The following is an 18,836-nucleotide window of genomic DNA, read 5'->3' on the forward strand; positions in this document are numbered from 1 at the left end:
CAGGTCCGTGCTGGTGCTGGTGTGAGCTGCGGTGAGGCTGTGCTACCCAGCAGGGTCAGGTTGGTCTCCAGTCTCTGAGCAGACTCCAGCAGCAGCTCCTCTCTGTGCTCTATGCTGCTCTCTGCCAGCAGGTGGCTCTTTATCCACTCTTCATACTCCTCTTCCTCCAGGACCTGCCAGGACAGCAGCACACAGTCACTCCCTGTCCCACTGTCAGAGGGACAGTCTGTCCCACATCAAACACTGTGCATGACATCAGAGTTATAGCAAGTTGATATTTCATCTTCCATCTGAGTATCAACCTGAAGAACACACAGCGCCTCCTAGGAAATTAAAACTCCAATTTTAATGGTGTTAATAAAGTAATATGTATTCGTATTAAAGCAGAAGTAAGCGATCCGGTCGTTTTGGCTAACTTCTTGTCAGCCGATGGAGTTAGCAGTCCCCGCCCTCGTCATGGATCTATTGGTCCTCGTCCCTACGTCACCACATTCACGCACATCCCTTGGCTGCACACACAGAGAGGACCGCCCCTTTATGCCGTTCTCTCTCCTCATTGGATAAAGGTTGTAGGATACAAGGAACGTTTTCTCCTCGGCTTACAGCAGAGCAGAGTGACTGACAGACCCGTGTTTCAGACCAAACACTCTATAGAAGTGATTGCTGTCGGAAGATACAACTATTTAAGACTTATATTAACACAAACATTCCGCTTACTTCTGCTTTAATCTGATGTGGCCCACAGAATTGTATACGACCTTCAGTGTAACTGGTTGTACAGATCAATGAACTACAGATTCACCTGTGTGTGTCACTGTCTTACATCACTGAAATAGGTTAGAGTGATTAGAGAGAGGGTTGGACTAGTGACATTAGTTGAAGCCAAAAGTTTGCAGCTGCTTTTTCCAAGAGCAGATGGAAGTAGGACTGCAACTAATGATTATTTTCATTATCGATTAATCTGTCAATTATTTAAATGATTAATCTAATTAATCTCTAATCTCTTATTAATTTAATAATCAAATTATTGTGTGATTAATCGATTAATGTTGCCGTTCTAGATGGAAAGAAAGAAAAAAAAATCAAAAAATACCTATACATAGAGCTCCAGAGCAAAATGCAGATAAAGATAGAAATTTCAAATAACGTAGGTATGCAAAAGCACATGGGCCTGTATATCACTGCTGTGTATGTTAACTAATGATAGTCTAAGCTCTCTGAGCTGAGTCTTACCTTCTTAGCGAAGCAGAGCGTGCGGAGGCCTTCTCTGGCGTAGCTGTCCAAGTGTTTCTGGGTCTGCTCTTTGATGTGAGCGTGCATCTCCTGAGCTGCAGCTGCACCTGAACACATTTTTTTTAAATTATTATTTATTTATTCATTCATTTCGGACATGTTAGTTAAATCAGACTTCATCACACATCATCTCAGTTTAAGTCATACAGTCACATGGCCGAAAGGGACAGCGGGAGAAGCAATAGCTTATCTAGTCCCGCCTCCGGTACCCTCAGAATACATTCTCTTCATCAAGACATCACACACATACAGTACAGGGGCGTAGCACCAAATTCTGGGCCCTGTACACTCGTAATGTCAGTGGGCCCCTATCCATGCAGTGCATGAAGCACAGAGTTGCTTTTGAGGTAAATTTATTGATTGATTGATTGATTGATTCTTTTAATGACCACACAGCCAGGCTGGTGGAATTTGCTTTCAGTACAGCTCATTGGTACAGGTTCCAAACATATAACATGTATAGACAAACACACAATTACAACTTATAATGCCATGCTTGTTCCACGGTGAACAGAGTTCAAGATATTTATTGCAGTGGGGATGAAACTGTTTCTGAAGCGGGTTGTTTTGGAGGCCACTGTCCTGTAGCGCCTCCCAGAGGGGAGCAGCTGGAAGGCAGAGTGTGCAGGATGAGTGGGATACAAAGCCGTTTCCGTCGGGGGCAGTATTTCGGCAAGCAATCTCTTTTCGGCACTAAACTGGCTTTGCATTTACCTCAAAGACAACTTGTTCCGTTATTATCTCACATCATATCTCCGCCGATCTACAAAATAGCTTGCACCGACAATTAAAGGTAACAAATCTTATCCTAAAACTATAGGGATTATGGCATTGGGCCAATTTGCCAAAATGTTGAACTATCCCTTTAACTAACTATTCCCCTAATTCTGCCTTCTTTCTTTTTCTGATACCCCGATTTATGTTTTTTGGGTGGCATGACGACAGCGCCTCCAAGAGGGGGCCCCCAGAAGGTCCAATATGTTGGGAGGACTGTGACACGGAGTTCATTCTCTTGTGATGTTATCAATATATTTGAAATAAATTATGACACCAATTAATTGGAGGGCTCAATTCATTCGAAATAAAAACATCACACAAAAAAAATGGCCCTGGGTAGTCAGGTCCCCTTTTCCCCCCACTACCACGCCCATGCACACATACACACACAACAGAGGTCTTCAGTCAGCACCGTGTGGGCTCTACTTCATTCATGCTCCTGCTGTAAATTACCTTTAGGTGTCTCAGACAGGTCCATGATGACGGAGTCGGCCCCCTTAGTGTAAACCACCACGTGTCCTGTGATCGGGTGTCGGACCACCACCGACATCCTCTTCCTGTTGGAGTCGAAGGGCAGGACGTGAAGCAGCTGGACGGCCAGAGACCCGATCCCCGGCAGGTCCACCAGCAGGCTCTCTGCGGAGCGTCCTCTCAGGGTGCAGCGGTAGGCCCGGGCGGCGTGGACCAGCGCCGCCTCGTCTGGACTCTCCGCCTCGTACAGCAGCTCATCATCAGTCTCATTATCAGAGTCCACTTCCACACCCTGCCTGGGAACGTCAGGTTCTGTCTTTGTGTCCTCATCCTCGTCCTCGTCCGTCCCTCGAGCCTCTGCCGCTCCGCCGTGTCCTCCCTCTTCTCCAGGAGACGAGTCCTTCAGGTGGGAGGGGTCCAGGGGTCCTTCCGGGGCCGGCTCCGAGCCATCTGAGCTGCTGTTGGGGGGCGAGGAGACGGCGTAGGAGCTGGCCTTCCCCCAGGTGAACAGCCTGCTGGTGAAGTTGCGGGGGCTGCCTTTGGTCTGGGGAGGGGACAGCGTGGAGAACGGAGAGAAGCTGAAACGCTGGAACATCAGCTTGATTTCCTCCAGAGACCTGAGAGGAGTACGAGCTTCAGGCACCTGGAGGAGAAGAGGAAGGAAAAGCAAGACTGTGTAAAGAGCTGTGTGTGGAACTTGTTCACTTGTTCAATGCAGAAGCCCCATCACATACATTACATTACATTAGGTAACAAACCATGCACCTGAAGGCTACAGACTCAGTGGTGGTTTAATGATGCTGAGGGATCACAGGGAGCTCAAGGATAAATATTAAGGAGATTTAATTAGACACTATCGCCACTAATTTTATTTTAAACCTAACTATTCATGACCCAACAGTCAAACACAAAGCAAATAGACATACATTTTGAAATAAGATAAGAAATAAATTACAACTAGAAACTGTTGAGCTGTTAAAATGTCTATTACAGTTCTTCTGAATTGTTCAAACACTAATTCCTGTTGTAGGAATCAGTCACTGAATTGAACAAAACCATAAACTATCTTCACCTAGTAAAACACTATTTGCAGATCTCAGTCACTCCTTTTGCAAAACTCTAAACACATTCTCATGCAAGAAAAAACTGTTGTCACTGTGATGCACTTGTGATGCATAATGGTGGCAACACATAAACACAAATAAACCACGTGTCATCTGTTAAACGCAACGACTCAAAATTGATCACACTTGTTTCTCATGATGTGAAAACCAATATGTGAGGAAGTGGTCATCTCTGATGAGATTCAGGCTTTTGTCATAGAGCAGTGTCCTTGTGCACAGAATGACAATGAGACAGGCAGCAGATTCTCTGTGTCCACCATCATCCACTCAATTGTGAAATCTTGACTTTACTTTTGGAGACGGAAAATGCATGTGCTATAGTGTAATGTGATCAATAAACATTTCTCCATGAGCTCCACGCCCTGAACACTGTGCTGTCCTTTTCTGGTGTAGTGTGTAATGACCGCCCAGCAGTGTTTCTATTTTGACTGATAAGTGCAAGATCTGAAAACACTGTTCCGGTGTAAGCACAGTGAATGTAGTGTGAGAAAAGAGTTTTGTGTTATTGTGTTACAGTTTTTCTCGATTGTTTACACACATTTTCTGAAAGTATGCCTCATACTCTCAGAACTCTACACACAAATCCAAAAACACACACACACACACAATGGGCAAAACCCCTCACTTCTCCTGCAAAATGAAACTTTACATTCAAAACAATGTTATTTATTCTCAAAATGCTATTTTAGTCTCATATGACACACACAAACCATCATATGAATAAACATTTATAAGAACCAGTTGAACACTGATGTGCTCAGTGTAAAACACTGTGATGAATGGAAAACACTTCTACTCCATTCATCATAATGACTTAGGCTTTTTCCCCCCCCTTTTTTTTTTTTTACAGTAACTACAGACAGTATGTCTAAAAATATTTTAGAATATTGTTTTTATACTCAGAACACTCAAATGCACCGTAACAAATGAAATGTGTGAAGAAGTGACATAGGTGGCTGCATGACGATGCAGCCGTGCTGATGTGACCACAAAAAAAAAACAATATGGGTGGACAATTTTGAAAGACTGAACACATAATTTTGATGGGAGGAGACTAACATGTAGCTCACCTAGTAGAGCAGCTCTCTTTGTAGTCAAAGACTTTGTTCTAGTCCAGGTTCCAATCCTTCCATCAACATGCAATTTTGGTGATCAATGCATTTTCTTTTCTCATCATCATTATGATCACTGCTATATCGGTGTGTGTGTCTGTGTGTGTGTGTTTGTGTTATGTGTGGCCTCTCTCTGTTTGGTGTCAGTCCATCACTGCCTGTTTCCCTTTTATGCTAAAGCTCTGGTTGCTAATTGTAAAACTGTGTGACAGGTGTTTACCCATGTGATGAGTCAGTGTGCATAGTAGGGAAAGTAACTTTAGAATTTTGAATAACAGTGTGTTACTCGTGAAAACAAGAGATTTTCTTTATGAAAATTGATCCAAATGCAGAGAATTGTGTGTAGTGTTTTGAAAGAAGTGTGTTTTAGAACTGCAATTTGAGTGTAAAGCAGGAATTGTGCTTGTAGTTTAGCAGAATTGGTTCAGGGGGTCGGTGCATGAGTTACATGTTGAGGCCATTGTGTCTCAAGTACCAGAAATTGTGTGTAAACAATTGAGAAAAACTGTAATACACTTGTGAGAAAAGGGCAGGAGGTTCAAAAACAGTTTTTAACTTGTGAACAACTGTAAATAAAAACGGAGCTAGATGAGGTTTAGATACAGGTACATAGTTTCCTGCTATTACAGTAGGGAAAACTCAACCTTAGTGTATTTAGTGAACATTTATTTGTAGTCATCGTTAGTATTGTGATGTTGTTAACTAGAAATTCAACATGATTTTAAGTGCACACATGTGAAAGTGAAGAAATGTGTATTCATAGATCTGGAGCTCAAGCAATGAGAGCAATGTCACATTCCTGAGGGTTTGTGGTGGTCAAACTCTGCTGAAAACTAGAAAGCAGATGAGACAGAAAGCTGTGATGTCTCTCTCCATGACATTTATAGAATGTGACCACACTGCAGAGTGAAGGTTCCTCTGTATAGGATTCACACAGTGGCTCACTCAGTGGATCTTCACTGTGACTCACCTCATGTCGAGGCTGGCTGGGCGACGACACCACCACGCTGTTACAGATGGCCAGAGCCAGGAAGAAGTCAGTGATGTAGGTGAGCTCCAGGGTGGACGGGGTCCCAGAGGAGCCCTCCTTCAGCACAGGAGAGCAGAACCAGTTCAACTTCCTGAGCAGCGCGGGGTCTGGGACCACCTCCTTCTCCTGGACACAGACACAGACACAGACACAGCAGGACTTTTTAAAGCACTGAACACAGTTGTCTGCATAAGACACAACACTCTAAAATAAAGTCACATGTTTGTCATTTCAAAACACTGCCATTCATAATGACACTACATGAGCTGGTCAAACACCTCAATGGTTAATTGTTACCACTTCAATCAGGAAGTAAGCACTAAAAGACCACAGGTAAGCACTTTTCTTGTTACAACAACAATGGAAGACATTGCAGAGAGAGGAAGAGGAAGAGGGAGGGGGAGAATGAGAATGAGAGGGGGAGGAAGAGTCAGAGTTTTTCTATATTTTCATTTTCAGTTTACTGTTTTGTGAGCGTAGTTTTGTTCACTCCAATGTAAATCTATCTGCTGTGCATATGTTGCACTGACTTGTCTTGAATTCTCTACAATTAGAACTATTTTAGTATTTTGGCGAGAGATGAGAGTGTTTTTCATTATGCCCACCAGTGTGTAGTTGGTTGGACAAAAATCTGGAAAAATGAATGAAGTGTGTTTGGTGCAAACGTTTGATTTCAATAATGATATGTAGTTTTGGTTGCAGTGCTTCATTTAGCAGGATATAAGAGGTATTCTGCAGTTTGGTGTGTGGTTTTGTGAATTGTGTTAAGTATTTTGATAAAAACCAGCCTAGTTTGCAAAATTGTGTTTTAGCAATTGGAAAAAACTGAAATAGTCCCAAATCCATTCAAATGGCATCTGTGATGTAAAAATGTCTGTGTCTGTGGTGCAGGTGAACATGTGTCTGACCATGCGGCTGCAGAAGGCACTGGTCCTTGGCTGGACGTGATTGGACAGTTGGTCGTCCTCCTCCTCTGACTCAGCAGTGAGCGTGTGGAGCGACACGGAGCTGCGGTTGCAGCTGAGGGAGCGACAGCTCAGAGATTTCCCACTGCAGCCTGACTTCAGAGTGGCCGACTGACCGGCCGACCGCTGCTGCTTCTCCTCGTACATCACCAGCCTCCGAGCTGCAACACACACACATGCTGAGCAGTCTAGGTACACACTATTAAGCATCAGTTAAGCATTAATAAATACTGAATGTTTCATTTATAACGCATGAATACTCATTAGTATATAGTTTATAAATACAGTTAGTGCTTAACAATTTTTAACTGTGTTTATAAACTACACACTAATGAGTATTCATGTGTTATAAATGATGAATTCAGTCATTCATGCTTTACTAAATAAAATTGCTAAATAGCGTGTACTTATTATAAAGTGTTACCAAGTTTTTTTATTTCAGGCAAAAAGTGAGAGAATGTAGCTACAGAGAGGTATGAAACACCTCAACTAAACCGGACCAGAGATCGTGTGGCATTAAAAGGTCCAACAGTCATTGAGCTGTGGACCATCAGGTCAACCAGCTGAGGAAGGTCAGACAAACTACAAACTGACTTCAGATCTGTGATGTAAAATCAACTCATCATTGAGGGTGTCCACAGGTCTGGGACAGGATGTGTTCATTTTATTCATTTATTATCATCATAAACATTGTCATGTTGCTGTTAAGACAGAGTAAGATGTAGTTTTATCTGACTTTAAGTGTCTCCTCTATGTAACCAGCCTCTGTAACATTATTCAGGAGATTAAATGAAGCCCCTCCCACACTAGACCACACTAAGTAGTTGGAAACTGATGTGGATCCAATGTAAATGATGTCACATATACTGTTTAATCTGAATAATTTTGAAAGAACAGCCAATGGGAAAAGACCATTCAGATGGTCCAGCCAAAAGACACATCTGGGTTGATACATCTAGTCTTATTAATGGTGTTTTCATGACATCAGAGGCTCAGAGTGTCCTGTTCACACGTCTCTTGTAAGACTGAAAACTAGCACTCTCCTCTTTACCTAGAGAGTGTGACTGTGACTCTGATGTGAAGTGATCAGCTGATCATTTGACCAGAGACGACCTGTCACTGTGATGAACTGACAAAACACTGACTCCACAGCTGACACTTTGTTTCTGTGCTGTCATCAGCTTCCTGGCAGAGTTAACAGTCATTAGCATCAGTTGATAAGACCTGTCACTGGAGCTGATGGCGCTGACAGCCAGGCCATGGATGCTGCTGGGTGGCACCAGTCCTGCTCATGCACTTGTACACTTGAGCTGCTGTCAAAGAGAGCAGCTATCAAGATCTGGAACCAATTGACAAGATCCTTTGCACTTACAGGTCTTTCTCAGGCTGCACCAATTGCACTGAATCATATGTTTGTCCCATCATTAATAGATGGGGTCTTCGATATGTGGTCCAGAAGAGGTATGGTATCACTGTCTGATCTGTATATTGGTGGCAGCTTTGCCTCCTTTGAACAGTTGGTATAAAAATATCACATTCCCAAGTCACATTTTTATCGATACCTGCAACTTCGGAATTTTGTATTCTCAAACTTTATATGTTGTCCCTTACGTCCTCCAACTGGCCTGTTGGATTCAATTTTTGATTGTAAACTAGTCAGAAAATGAACTATTAGCACAGTATACGAAATACTATATTCTCATAACTTGATGCCTTTGGACCTCCTCAAAAATAAATGGGAGACAGATTTAAATGAGCCAATCACAGACGACACTTGGCACAAAATAATACAGGGAATTTTTTCATCTTCCATCTGTCTTAGACATGCTGTCATTGAGTTTAAAATTATACACAGTCTGCACTGGTCTAAAGTTAGACTCTCTAAGATCAATGCTGATATAGACCCCACTTGTGATAGATGCGGGCCAGATCCAGCCACTCTCCTACACATGTTCTGGACATGTCCAAAGCTTTGTGCTTTCTGGCAGCCCATCTTTGAGACCTTTTCTAAGATCTTTGCGAAAAGGCTTGCACCGTCTCCATTCATTGCACTTTTTGGTGTAACTCAGATAGACTCCCATCTAGAGATGTGGGAAAGAATAATGGTGGCTTTCTGCTCTCAGCTAGGACACTGATATTATTGAAATGGAAAGACCCAGCACCTCCAACATACACTCATTGGGTTAGGGAAATCATGTACCATATCAAGTTGGAGAAGCTCAGATACACAATCAGGGGGTCTACTAGAAAATGTTATAACATATGGCAGGCTTTCTTAACGTTTGTTGAAGATGTGGAGGCAGAGAATATAGCACTGTAAACCTGTGTTGTTGTCCTCAGTCATCTTTATTATTGTATTTCCTTTTTTTGTTTGTTTGTTTGTTTTTGTTATCTGGCTATGTGAGTTGTGCATATTGAACTATTTATTTCATACTGTGAACTCTGTATGTCTGGTATTTGTGGGGGGTGGATGGGATTTACGGTTCGTTTATTTATTTTTTTTCCTGTGTGTTCTGTTGGACCTATGTTAAATTGTAAACTATAACTTGTAAAACTAAATAAAAATACCTTGATAAAAAAAAGCAGCTCTGACTTCTCTATCTGCACTCAGGCACCTCTCCACGTTGCTGCAGGACCTCTGGCCTGATTGGATGATTCCTATGTGAGCCACATGGAGCTTACCGTTGTCCTCATGGGGATACTCCACCCCGAAGATGCTGCAGCGGCGGAACACCATCTTGTTTTCTGTGAGAGTCCCGGTCTTGTCAGAGAACAGGTACTGGATCTGCCCCAGGTCCTCTGTGATGTTGAGGGCCCGACACTGGATCCTGGAGTCCAGCTGCTCATTGTAAAAGGTCAAGTCGTTGTGGATGAAGTAGATCTGACCCAGTTTCACAATCTCAATGGACACGTAGAGAGAAATGGGAATCAGCACCTGTTGGACAGAAACAGAGTCCATGTTGATCGGCTGTGACTGATCATGTCACAGATACACAGAGAAACAAGTCAACGTCATGTTGTTTTCATGTCAGCTGGCAACTCTGAAAAACATAACAGTGTTTCCCCAACAACCGTACAATACAAGGAGAGCCCCCGCCAGGGCAAAAAAATTAAGATGCCAAAAATAAGTGACGTATTTCATTCAGGAATCAATAAGTTCTGTTTGGGAGCCTCTGTGCAGCGCTGTTCAGCAACGCGAGTTAACCTGCTTTGTTGCCTACTAGTAACGCTGCCAGTACCACTGCTGAGAGCGCAAGCATATTATGGGATGTTGAAGGTTGGTGACAAGCTAACTATGAGGCCGTCGAAATAAAGAAAGAATATAGCGAGGGCGACGGACGGCGCTCTGCTCTGTTTGAAAAGTGAAGGACGACGGTATGTGGAAAGACTTCTCCGACGAGATGTAGAATGTGTTTTATGGAAGAGAAACACACATTTCAAGACAACTGACTTGTATCATCAGAACAGACATGGTCTGGGTATTTTTAAGCCTCCTTTCATATTTAAGAGTGTGTGTGTGTGTGTGTGTGGGTGGGGGGTAATATAAGAGTAATATTCTCAGCTGTCATTCCCACTGTAGGCTCAAAATCACAAGACATGTCTGTTTGTACAAGTCAGCGGTGTCAAGCTCAAGCATGAGCATTAATAGAAAGGGGGGTGGGGGCAACATCCGCCATTAGACTATCCTATCCTACATATACAGTATTTGAATGCTGATATAAATTACAGACTGCTGCGCCACCTGACCGAATCCGACTGCGCCAATAAGCCATCCCACACACCTCGTCTGTTTAGAGTTTTTTCCGTGGGTACCACCAGGCCTGAAAACATTTAGGGGAAACACTGCATGATCCACATTCATTTCAGTGGGTTCAGTGGTGGTGGTGCAGTAGAGCTGACAACATCACAGAACACTGTGTTAGTGATATCACATCATCTAGCAACACATCACATTGGCCAGTCACATGCAAGCACACCGACTCGTGACCTTCATTATCTAATCAGTATGTGAACAAACAATCCCACATCACTCAGAGCATCATGAGACTACGAGCTGTAAGCAGCAAGAAACAAGTCAGTCAGCCAGTGTGTGCTTCAATCAGAGTGTATAATGGTTGATAGGAGACCTGCAGCACAATGATCATGGTCCAGAAGACATAGAATCCAGCCAGGGCAGGATTTGTCTCCCCAGTGATCTGGAACACGGGGTCTCTGAGGTTCTTCAGCCAGAGGCCGTGACCTGAAAAACACCAGGATGTTCTTACTCTGACCACCCAGCACTGATTGAAGTGAGTGTGTGGTGAGGTGAGAGCTGTGTGGTGTCAGTGCTGTTCACACCTATAGCAGCAATCAGACACATGATGATGAGCAGGACCACACACCACAGGATGTCTGTGTTGAGACGCTTCTCCAGCCTGCTGCGCTTGTACCTCGGCCCGCTGTTGTTCATCATGGCTTTGGTCTCATGACCTAGAGTCACACAGATGCATGACAATCACATCATTACGCTGCAGTATTTACATGAGCAAAACTGGAAATGTAGCTGAGTTTACACAACCTTTCCAATCCTGAACTACAGTAAGACGTACACAAGAAAGCCAGCTGATTACAGCACAGGCTCAGCTCAGTAAAGCTCACTACATAGGGCCCTATAAAATCTGGTTTATTTTTTCCCAAATTACGTTTTTTCCGTTTTAATTTTGGGGAATTCAGTTTTTTTCCCTTTTACTCTTATTATCCTACCAAAAAGAGTGTTTTTAATGTTAATGACTAAAATGTACACTGATTAAATAGAAATGACTTTAAATGTATTCAGGTAACAAAAAAACAGCACTTTTCCTCCATACCTTAAGAACAAATACTGCATGATGCAACATACCACTGCACTTTAAGTACTTCAAGTACCAACAAAATATTAATGCTTGAGCTTTAAACTGTTTCCAGTAAAATAAATTATATTAGTTTTTTTCTAGGAGTAAAGAAGTTAAATCATTTCCTTGTTTTTCTCATGGCTTTTGGATAATAGGTGGTCACTGAATGTATTTTTAAGCTTCCAGCCAACAGAATGTTGCAGAATTTGCAAAGTCACCTGGGAACTGCTCAGCTCTGTGTTGAGGGGTTAGTGTCAAGTTTCTTGGGGTTAGGGTTAGGAGTGAGCATCATGCTAATTAATAATCTGTTAGGACAAGTTCATGAAGGTGAAGAGACAAAGACAGAGAGTGAAACAACTGTACAGTCAATACGTTGTCTGTTTGAACCTGACAACAGTCCTGAGGGGCAGTGAGTCACTGCAGAGCACCTTGAGAGGACGGGGTGGAAAACAAACTCTATGTGTGACTGTATTGGTCAAACAGGAAGCTGCAGGGAGCAGAGAGGACAGCGTCCTCATCAGTAAACATCAGGGATCTTACCAGCATAGACCACTATGCCCACCACACTCTCAGTGTTGCGGATGGTACAGCTCCTCAGTAGGAGGTTGCCGTTATGGAGGCCGACACGAACCCCATTGGAGTGCTCCCTATGGGAAAAAAAACACACACACACACGAAAAAAGCTTGTTTTAATACAAGGTGGATTAAGTCTGCATTAATGATTTCACACTGTTTGGCAGTCTGACTCTATCAGAAATAGAAACATTATAATATCATGTTATTTGCTATATGATTCTTAGATGGTCAGTTTTTAATATAAATGTGATGGAGACACAGAAATAGATGTGTCAGTCATATACTGATTTCTAGGTTGTACAGAAGGATGTGGACTGACAACTGCTGACTATCTTGTGTCTTTCTTGTGTGGCAACCAATGTCAGATAAAAACACTTACATGTAACCTCTGAACCTGCTGAGGTCATTGTTGGGGTTCTCACACTCAATACGACTGTGAAAGCTCTCAGGGGTAAACTCTGCTCCCTGAAATTGTAAAATACACACACACAACTTTATTATTACAACTTTATATTATCTTTATTATGTTTTCTTATTGTGACTGTGTTTTTATGCCTCCTTGCCGGCCACAGCCAGCTCCAGAGGAAATCTGAAGTCACAATGACCTCAAAAAACATGGTTCTAATCAATTCAATTTTGATGGACAATGGTCAAAGTTGAATGTGTAACAAGATGTGGTCTCCTTGTGGCTTCACATCCTGTTTGTTTTTGACTTGTATGCTTACTGTGGCATGTTTCCCTTTTGTTACGGCCATCTGGGCGGGGACATACAGAAAAGGTCACAGTGACCTCACAAAACACATTTTTGGCAAAAACTCATGAATTCATTCACTGATTCAGTGCAACACAATTTCACTCAAATTTCTATAATCATGGAACTAAATATTCATATTTTATATCCAATAACCAAAGGTCAACTGTTCTGCAAAATCACCTCTGGCCATGAATCAGTGATGTAACTCAGAACTACAGCTCTAGTGATGTCACTGGCCGTGTGGTTGGAACTTACTCCTCCTCTCGGTTTGAGGATAGTAGCCAACGCACCACTACCATAAACACACCTGAATCTACATATTAACAACATGGTTTTACCTTTGATGGTATTTGTTTCGCTAGAAAAAGATGATGATGAAATCGTGATAATGAAAATGAGATATTAATAACAAACAGGCAATGGTCTAACATGAGTGAGTCCCTGAGAAGCAGGAATCCTTCAGTCTGTCGAGAGGAACCTGATGAGATATTTTTAACACTGTATCTAAATACACAAAGCCCTACAAAAGCACTTTAAATGGGACATCCCATCAGTAAAGAAGACTTCATATTTTGGTCATGTGCCCCACGACTGATTGAGTGGAGATACATATTTCCAAATATAATAATGTATTTGACAAACCAATACATTTTTAAAGAGAGAAGGACTCTCCTGTTCGTTTTTATCTTTGCTTTAGGTGAATGTGCAGTATATGTACAGTACATATGTTAAAGGGACCACAAGGAGTTTCTATTTGGTTATAAAAAAAGTCTCACGTTAATGTGGATGAATCTACGCTACCCACACTTGTTAATGGCTCCATTTTCAATAAATATATCCTTTTGTCTCTATGGTTATTTTGTTATTATTAGTGGTGGTGGAAACGCTGGTCGAGCCGACCAGCGTTTCTTTACTTTCGGTTTCGTGGCGAGTCATGAGAATAACGCCGCTGAATCGCCGTTTATGGTCGGAACTACGACGGTATGTGATCGTCTTCCAACCTCTGACTTTAATTCTTGATGAATGAAAACATGAGTCTGTCTTGCGCCGGTCAAAGAATTTCACGGTGCGGAGGCTCATAAATGTAGTGTGAAAACACTTCGCTTTTCCAAAACTCCTCGTTGTCCCTTTAAATTATGTCACATTTGTGCCAAACAGAAAAACATGTGGTACATTCATACTGTAGGTGAAATATATTGTATGTAAATATGTGATGAAATGGGTATGGGATCTGTATTACCTGCAGCTGGAGGTCCGACACCACCTGTCTCTGCTTCAGGTTGGTCTCTCCGTCCAGGTTGGACGTCTCAATGTAACAGACCCCTCGGGGGTCCGAGGAGTAGAGCAGCAGCATGTCAGCAGGGATGATCTCGTTGCACGACAGACGCACAAAGTCTCCCACCTGCACATCCTTCCAGCAGTGCTCAGTGTAGGCTCTCTGGTCGCTGTGGAGGAGGAGAGGAGACGATACATCACACGACAGCCGCCTCACAACCTGAGCTGTACAGAAGATCACAGGGACCAGAGGGGGCAGAGCATTGGCTTTTTCTTTGTGATTCCACGTTCTTCTGCAGAGTTCAGAGGAGACCCTACACACTGCTGGATACCATGGCTCCCCAAGGCCCAAACCTTGAGGAGCACCTCGAAGAGCCAGTAAAACATGTTGGATTGGTGGTGGACGACCAAATGTAGTGGTGATCAATTTGTTGCTTTTTAAGGAAAAACAGCTAAATCTGAGAAGGCCTAATGCTAACAGCTTCCTGCATCAGAGGAGACAGGAGCAAGAGGACATTATCCTATCACCAGCTTGACCAATTTCATGCTTCATCTTAACTGGGTAGAAGTATAGTTCTAGACTTACCACAGAAAAGGTGGAGAATAGCTGATATTAATGTTAGGAGCTAAAAAAAAATAAACTTCATGAAATAACCAATTTAATAAACAGTGAAAATATCCGTAATATACCGTATAAACCGATTGTAGCGGGCTATGTCTATAGACACAAAGTGCAAATGTACAATGTAAAATATGTACTGTAGATACATTGTGTCCTGCAATAATGAAGCTAACGGATATTGGCAAGGGAACATTCGTCCTTGGTGACTGCAGTTTAGATTGGCTATTGGATTCATGCCTTTTGAGAAAAAAGCTGAACAACACTGCGCTCATCTTTAACCTTGCTCAGGTAGTGAAAAGTCAACAACATTATAATGCTGAGCATGAGCAAACATCTGCAGCTTGTACTGACAGTGAATGATGCTTTTCTTCCTGTAATAATTACAGTGTGGAGAGCCCAGAGGAGTTGCCTTGGGCCATTACTCTTCTATATGTCCTAATTACCTGACTTACATTTTGAATAACTGGAGCAGATTTGCAAGTACAAACTGGATTTTGAATGTAGTAAAATTAAAAGTATTGTGTTCAGGACTAGACATGCCAGTAACGGTGACAGTCTAGTATTACTCAGCGGCTCAGTGTGTTACTACACTGATAACATTAAGGAAAAGGCCAATGGAATATCATGTATTCGATGCTTCCCTTTTTTCTAGGAGTAAAGAAGTGAATAATAGAATAAACATAATAAATAATCAGCTCAGAGCTGCATGTCATTATAAAACTACACAATATTAACTCTTAGTTAACCAGGTATTTGGAGACTGTGTATGTAGAACACACAGTAATCCAGTCAGTGGTTAATCATTACACTCCAACACCTTTTCCAGGCAGTGACTGTGATTCATCAACACTGAGAAAACACTGCTCTTTGATAGCAAAGTGACGTCACTCAAGTGTAAAGTTGTGCAGACATGTTTAAAGACATATTTAGTCATTCATCATGTGACTCCATTCAGTTGCAGGTGATGGGTTATAAAGTCTGTACTTCATTCCTTTAGGAGTAGAAGGAGAGCAGGACTGAGAACCTTGAACCAGCTCTTTCAATATGAAGAGAATACAGCCACAACAATAACAGACCACCACAGATGACAGAGTACTCCACCCCAGTACTTGAGTAAGAGAACAAATACTACTGGTCAAAATTTACTCTGTTACAAGTAAAAGTAACTCAGTCCACATGTTACTGCAGTAAGAGTAAAAAAGTACTTAAGTATACAAAAGTACATGCTTTTAAAATTACCTTAAGTAAAAGTAAGAGTAAGAGTACATTTCTTATTCTTCACATCAATGAATGACTATAATTGTTTGTAAATGAATGTAAGGAGCTTTTAACTCTTGTTAGTGAGAATGAACTCTCTGAAAGCAGCTGCACTGATGTGCTGCTTTTAGGGGTTAGGGTTTCCTTCTCTGACAAACACAGCTTGTGTCCAATAGTAGCCTATTAAAAAAAAAAAAACTTTTACAGCCTTCCTAGAAATTAACTCGAGTAAAAGTAAAAATATTTGTCTTGGAAATGTATTCAAGTAAGAGTAATAAGTACCAAAGAAATCTAATACTCAAGTAAAGTACAAACCCAAAGTAAATGTACTCTGTTACTATCCACCGCTGCAGACGACAGTGTTGACTGCTGCATCGACCTACCTGCTGTAAACATGGCAGAGCAGCCTGTTGATGAGGCCATCGGACCTAAACCTGCAGTAATCCTCTACTATATCCTTCACAGCGGTCACAGACAGCACCAGGAGGATGGGGACCACAGAGACCTCCGGCTGGAAGGCCTCCACCACGGGGACGAAGTTGAGAGCAGCCAGGAAGATGAAGTAGATGTTGGCTACACGGTAAAGCTGCTCAAACAGGTTCTTGGGCAGGAAGGAGAGCAGGGAGTACTTGGAGGTTCGGATCTTGTTGCTCTTATAAGACTTGAGGAGTGGACTCAGCTCCTGGTCCTCTGTAGAGACAGCTACCACCGTCCTCTTCTTCAGCAGCTTCTTCTTGGTGGGGTGAAGAAGGCGCGGACGCTTGGGGCTGAACATGAGTCCAGGGTCCTGGGGGTTCAGGTCCACATGCCGGCCTATGTCCTTTCCTATGGAAGCCTTACCTACCTGCTGTTCTTCTGTTGAGATCCTGTCCACATTTGTCCCCCATGTCCCTGCTGCCCGTCTTCATACTGACCATTCAGATGAAGCCGGGATTGTGAGGGCTATGGATCATTTACCGCCCGGTGAAAGAAGTGGCACTCCTCTTCTACAAGCCCTCATGCTTTAAGTAAACTCAAGGTTCAGGTTTTACAACCGGCTCATACAGGTTGTGTAACACCAAGTAGGACAAAGGAGGGCCAGGGAGCAGCGGTCATCAGCGTCATGATGACTGATTTCATGTTAGAAAACTGAACAGCATGGTCTGATGCCTCTCCTGCTCTGGAGTGGATACAGGCCTGATGAAGGATGAAGGAGACAGAAGAGCCCATCCACACTCGAGGAGATCTGAGACTGGAGCAGGAGTTCCCCATTCAGCTCCATGATGAATGACCTGATGCTTCAGGAGAAGTCAGTGACTCCCCCCGATCTAAAAACCACAGACCACCATTGCCCTGCTAAGCCAGACCACAGTAACTACGTGAAAATTCCAAATTGAGTTTTTTGTGAAATTGAACTTGTCAATAAATGTTTTATCTTGTGTAAAATTTTCAGCTGTCAATTTTGCTCAGTTTTAGAGATATGAGGTATGAAAAATTGCAGTAACTACAAAATCATTCTTGAAACTGAGCCAAACCACAGTAACTAGCCTAGTTACTGCACTGTAGCTGTTTCCCTGTACAAAATCACACTCAAAACTGAGCCAAACTGCAGTAACTGCGCAGTTACTGCACTCGGCCTCTTTTCCCCTGTAGCCTACTTCAGCTGCAGTTACTGAGCTCTATTAGGCCTACACACTGCTAGCCAGTTACGGTAGCTAGCTAACATTAGCTTCGGCAGGTTAGCACAAGCACAGAACTTTTTAGCTAAACACTGGACATTAAATGTTAGCTCACTAAAGTTTGTACTGTCAAATTATTAATCATTTTTGAGGTGGTCAAAGTTAGTAATTAAGTAATGAAAGCTGGAAGAAAACAACAACATTGTAGTTACTGCACTTTGCCTCAGCATTACCTGTCTATCTGTGTAAGGAAACCTGGTACCAGAGCGCAGTATCTGCTTTTTAGGGGTAAAATGTAAAATATGTGGTCATATATTTAATTGCATGAATATTACTTCATGAAAACCTGTCAAATCTGTGTATTTTCACTAATCTACCTACAACACATTTGGAAGGCAAATCAAAAAACTTTAAAGCCATTTCTCTCAGTTTCACTGTTTGCGTAGTTACTGCGGTCTGGCTTAGTAGGGCGTCACCACTTCTTGTTCCGTCTGAACCTTGGAGGAGGAACGAGGCTGAACTGCTGCTGAGAGCTGCTCTAAACACAACTGGATGAGGGCTCTGAAGGTTTTTGTAAATGAGACATTACAGTCTGTCATTTAAAAAAAAATTTTTTTTAATGTTGTTAGAGACACTGGAGCTGGTTTACAGTTTTTCTCAATTGCTAAAACACTAAACCCTGTTGTCTGAACCAAATGCTCAGTTGCCTGAACCCACCGATTGATTCAGTCACTCTTTTGGCAAAACCACAAGCATTTTTTACCTGTTTAGACACAACTTGCCAACACATTTTCATTGTGACGCGCCTGTGTTGCATAATGGTGAGCACATTTGTCACACTTGTGTCTAATGATATGAGGGAACATATATATAAACCAGTTCAGGATGAAGTCCTGTGGGCTGACCCAGTACAGAGAAATGATGCTGTGGCTGAGTTATGCACTTCTCATTTCTATATTTTTGTACTTTATTTTTACTGTATGTAGGCCTACTGCATACAAGTGCTAAATGCACAAGATTTCTGTTTGTTTTTGTACTGTACAAGTGCTAC

The 18,836-nt window shown here is 42.4% G+C and overlaps 1 protein-coding gene across 1 annotated transcript in view; it reads right to left on the bottom strand.

The window, feature by feature from the left end:
* atp10d (ATPase phospholipid transporting 10D) overlaps positions 1-18,836 on the bottom strand; it is a 43,721-nt gene that overhangs the window by 10,996 nt on the left and 13,889 nt on the right. The window contains 11 exon segments of the mRNA XM_083998291.1: positions 47-173; positions 1,234-1,340; positions 2,524-3,184; positions 5,748-5,933; positions 6,716-6,933; positions 9,455-9,707; positions 10,900-11,012; positions 11,111-11,242; positions 12,184-12,290; positions 12,599-12,684; positions 14,214-14,418. Coding sequence (XP_083854417.1) covers positions 47-173; positions 1,234-1,340; positions 2,524-3,184; positions 5,748-5,933; positions 6,716-6,933; positions 9,455-9,707; positions 10,900-11,012; positions 11,111-11,242; positions 12,184-12,290; positions 12,599-12,684; positions 14,214-14,418 — 2,195 coding nt within the window.

Source organism: Trachurus trachurus (genome assembly GCF_905171665.1).
Source record: "Trachurus trachurus genome assembly, chromosome: 22".
In the NCBI taxonomy this organism is placed as follows: Eukaryota; Metazoa; Chordata; class Actinopteri; order Carangiformes; family Carangidae; genus Trachurus; species Trachurus trachurus.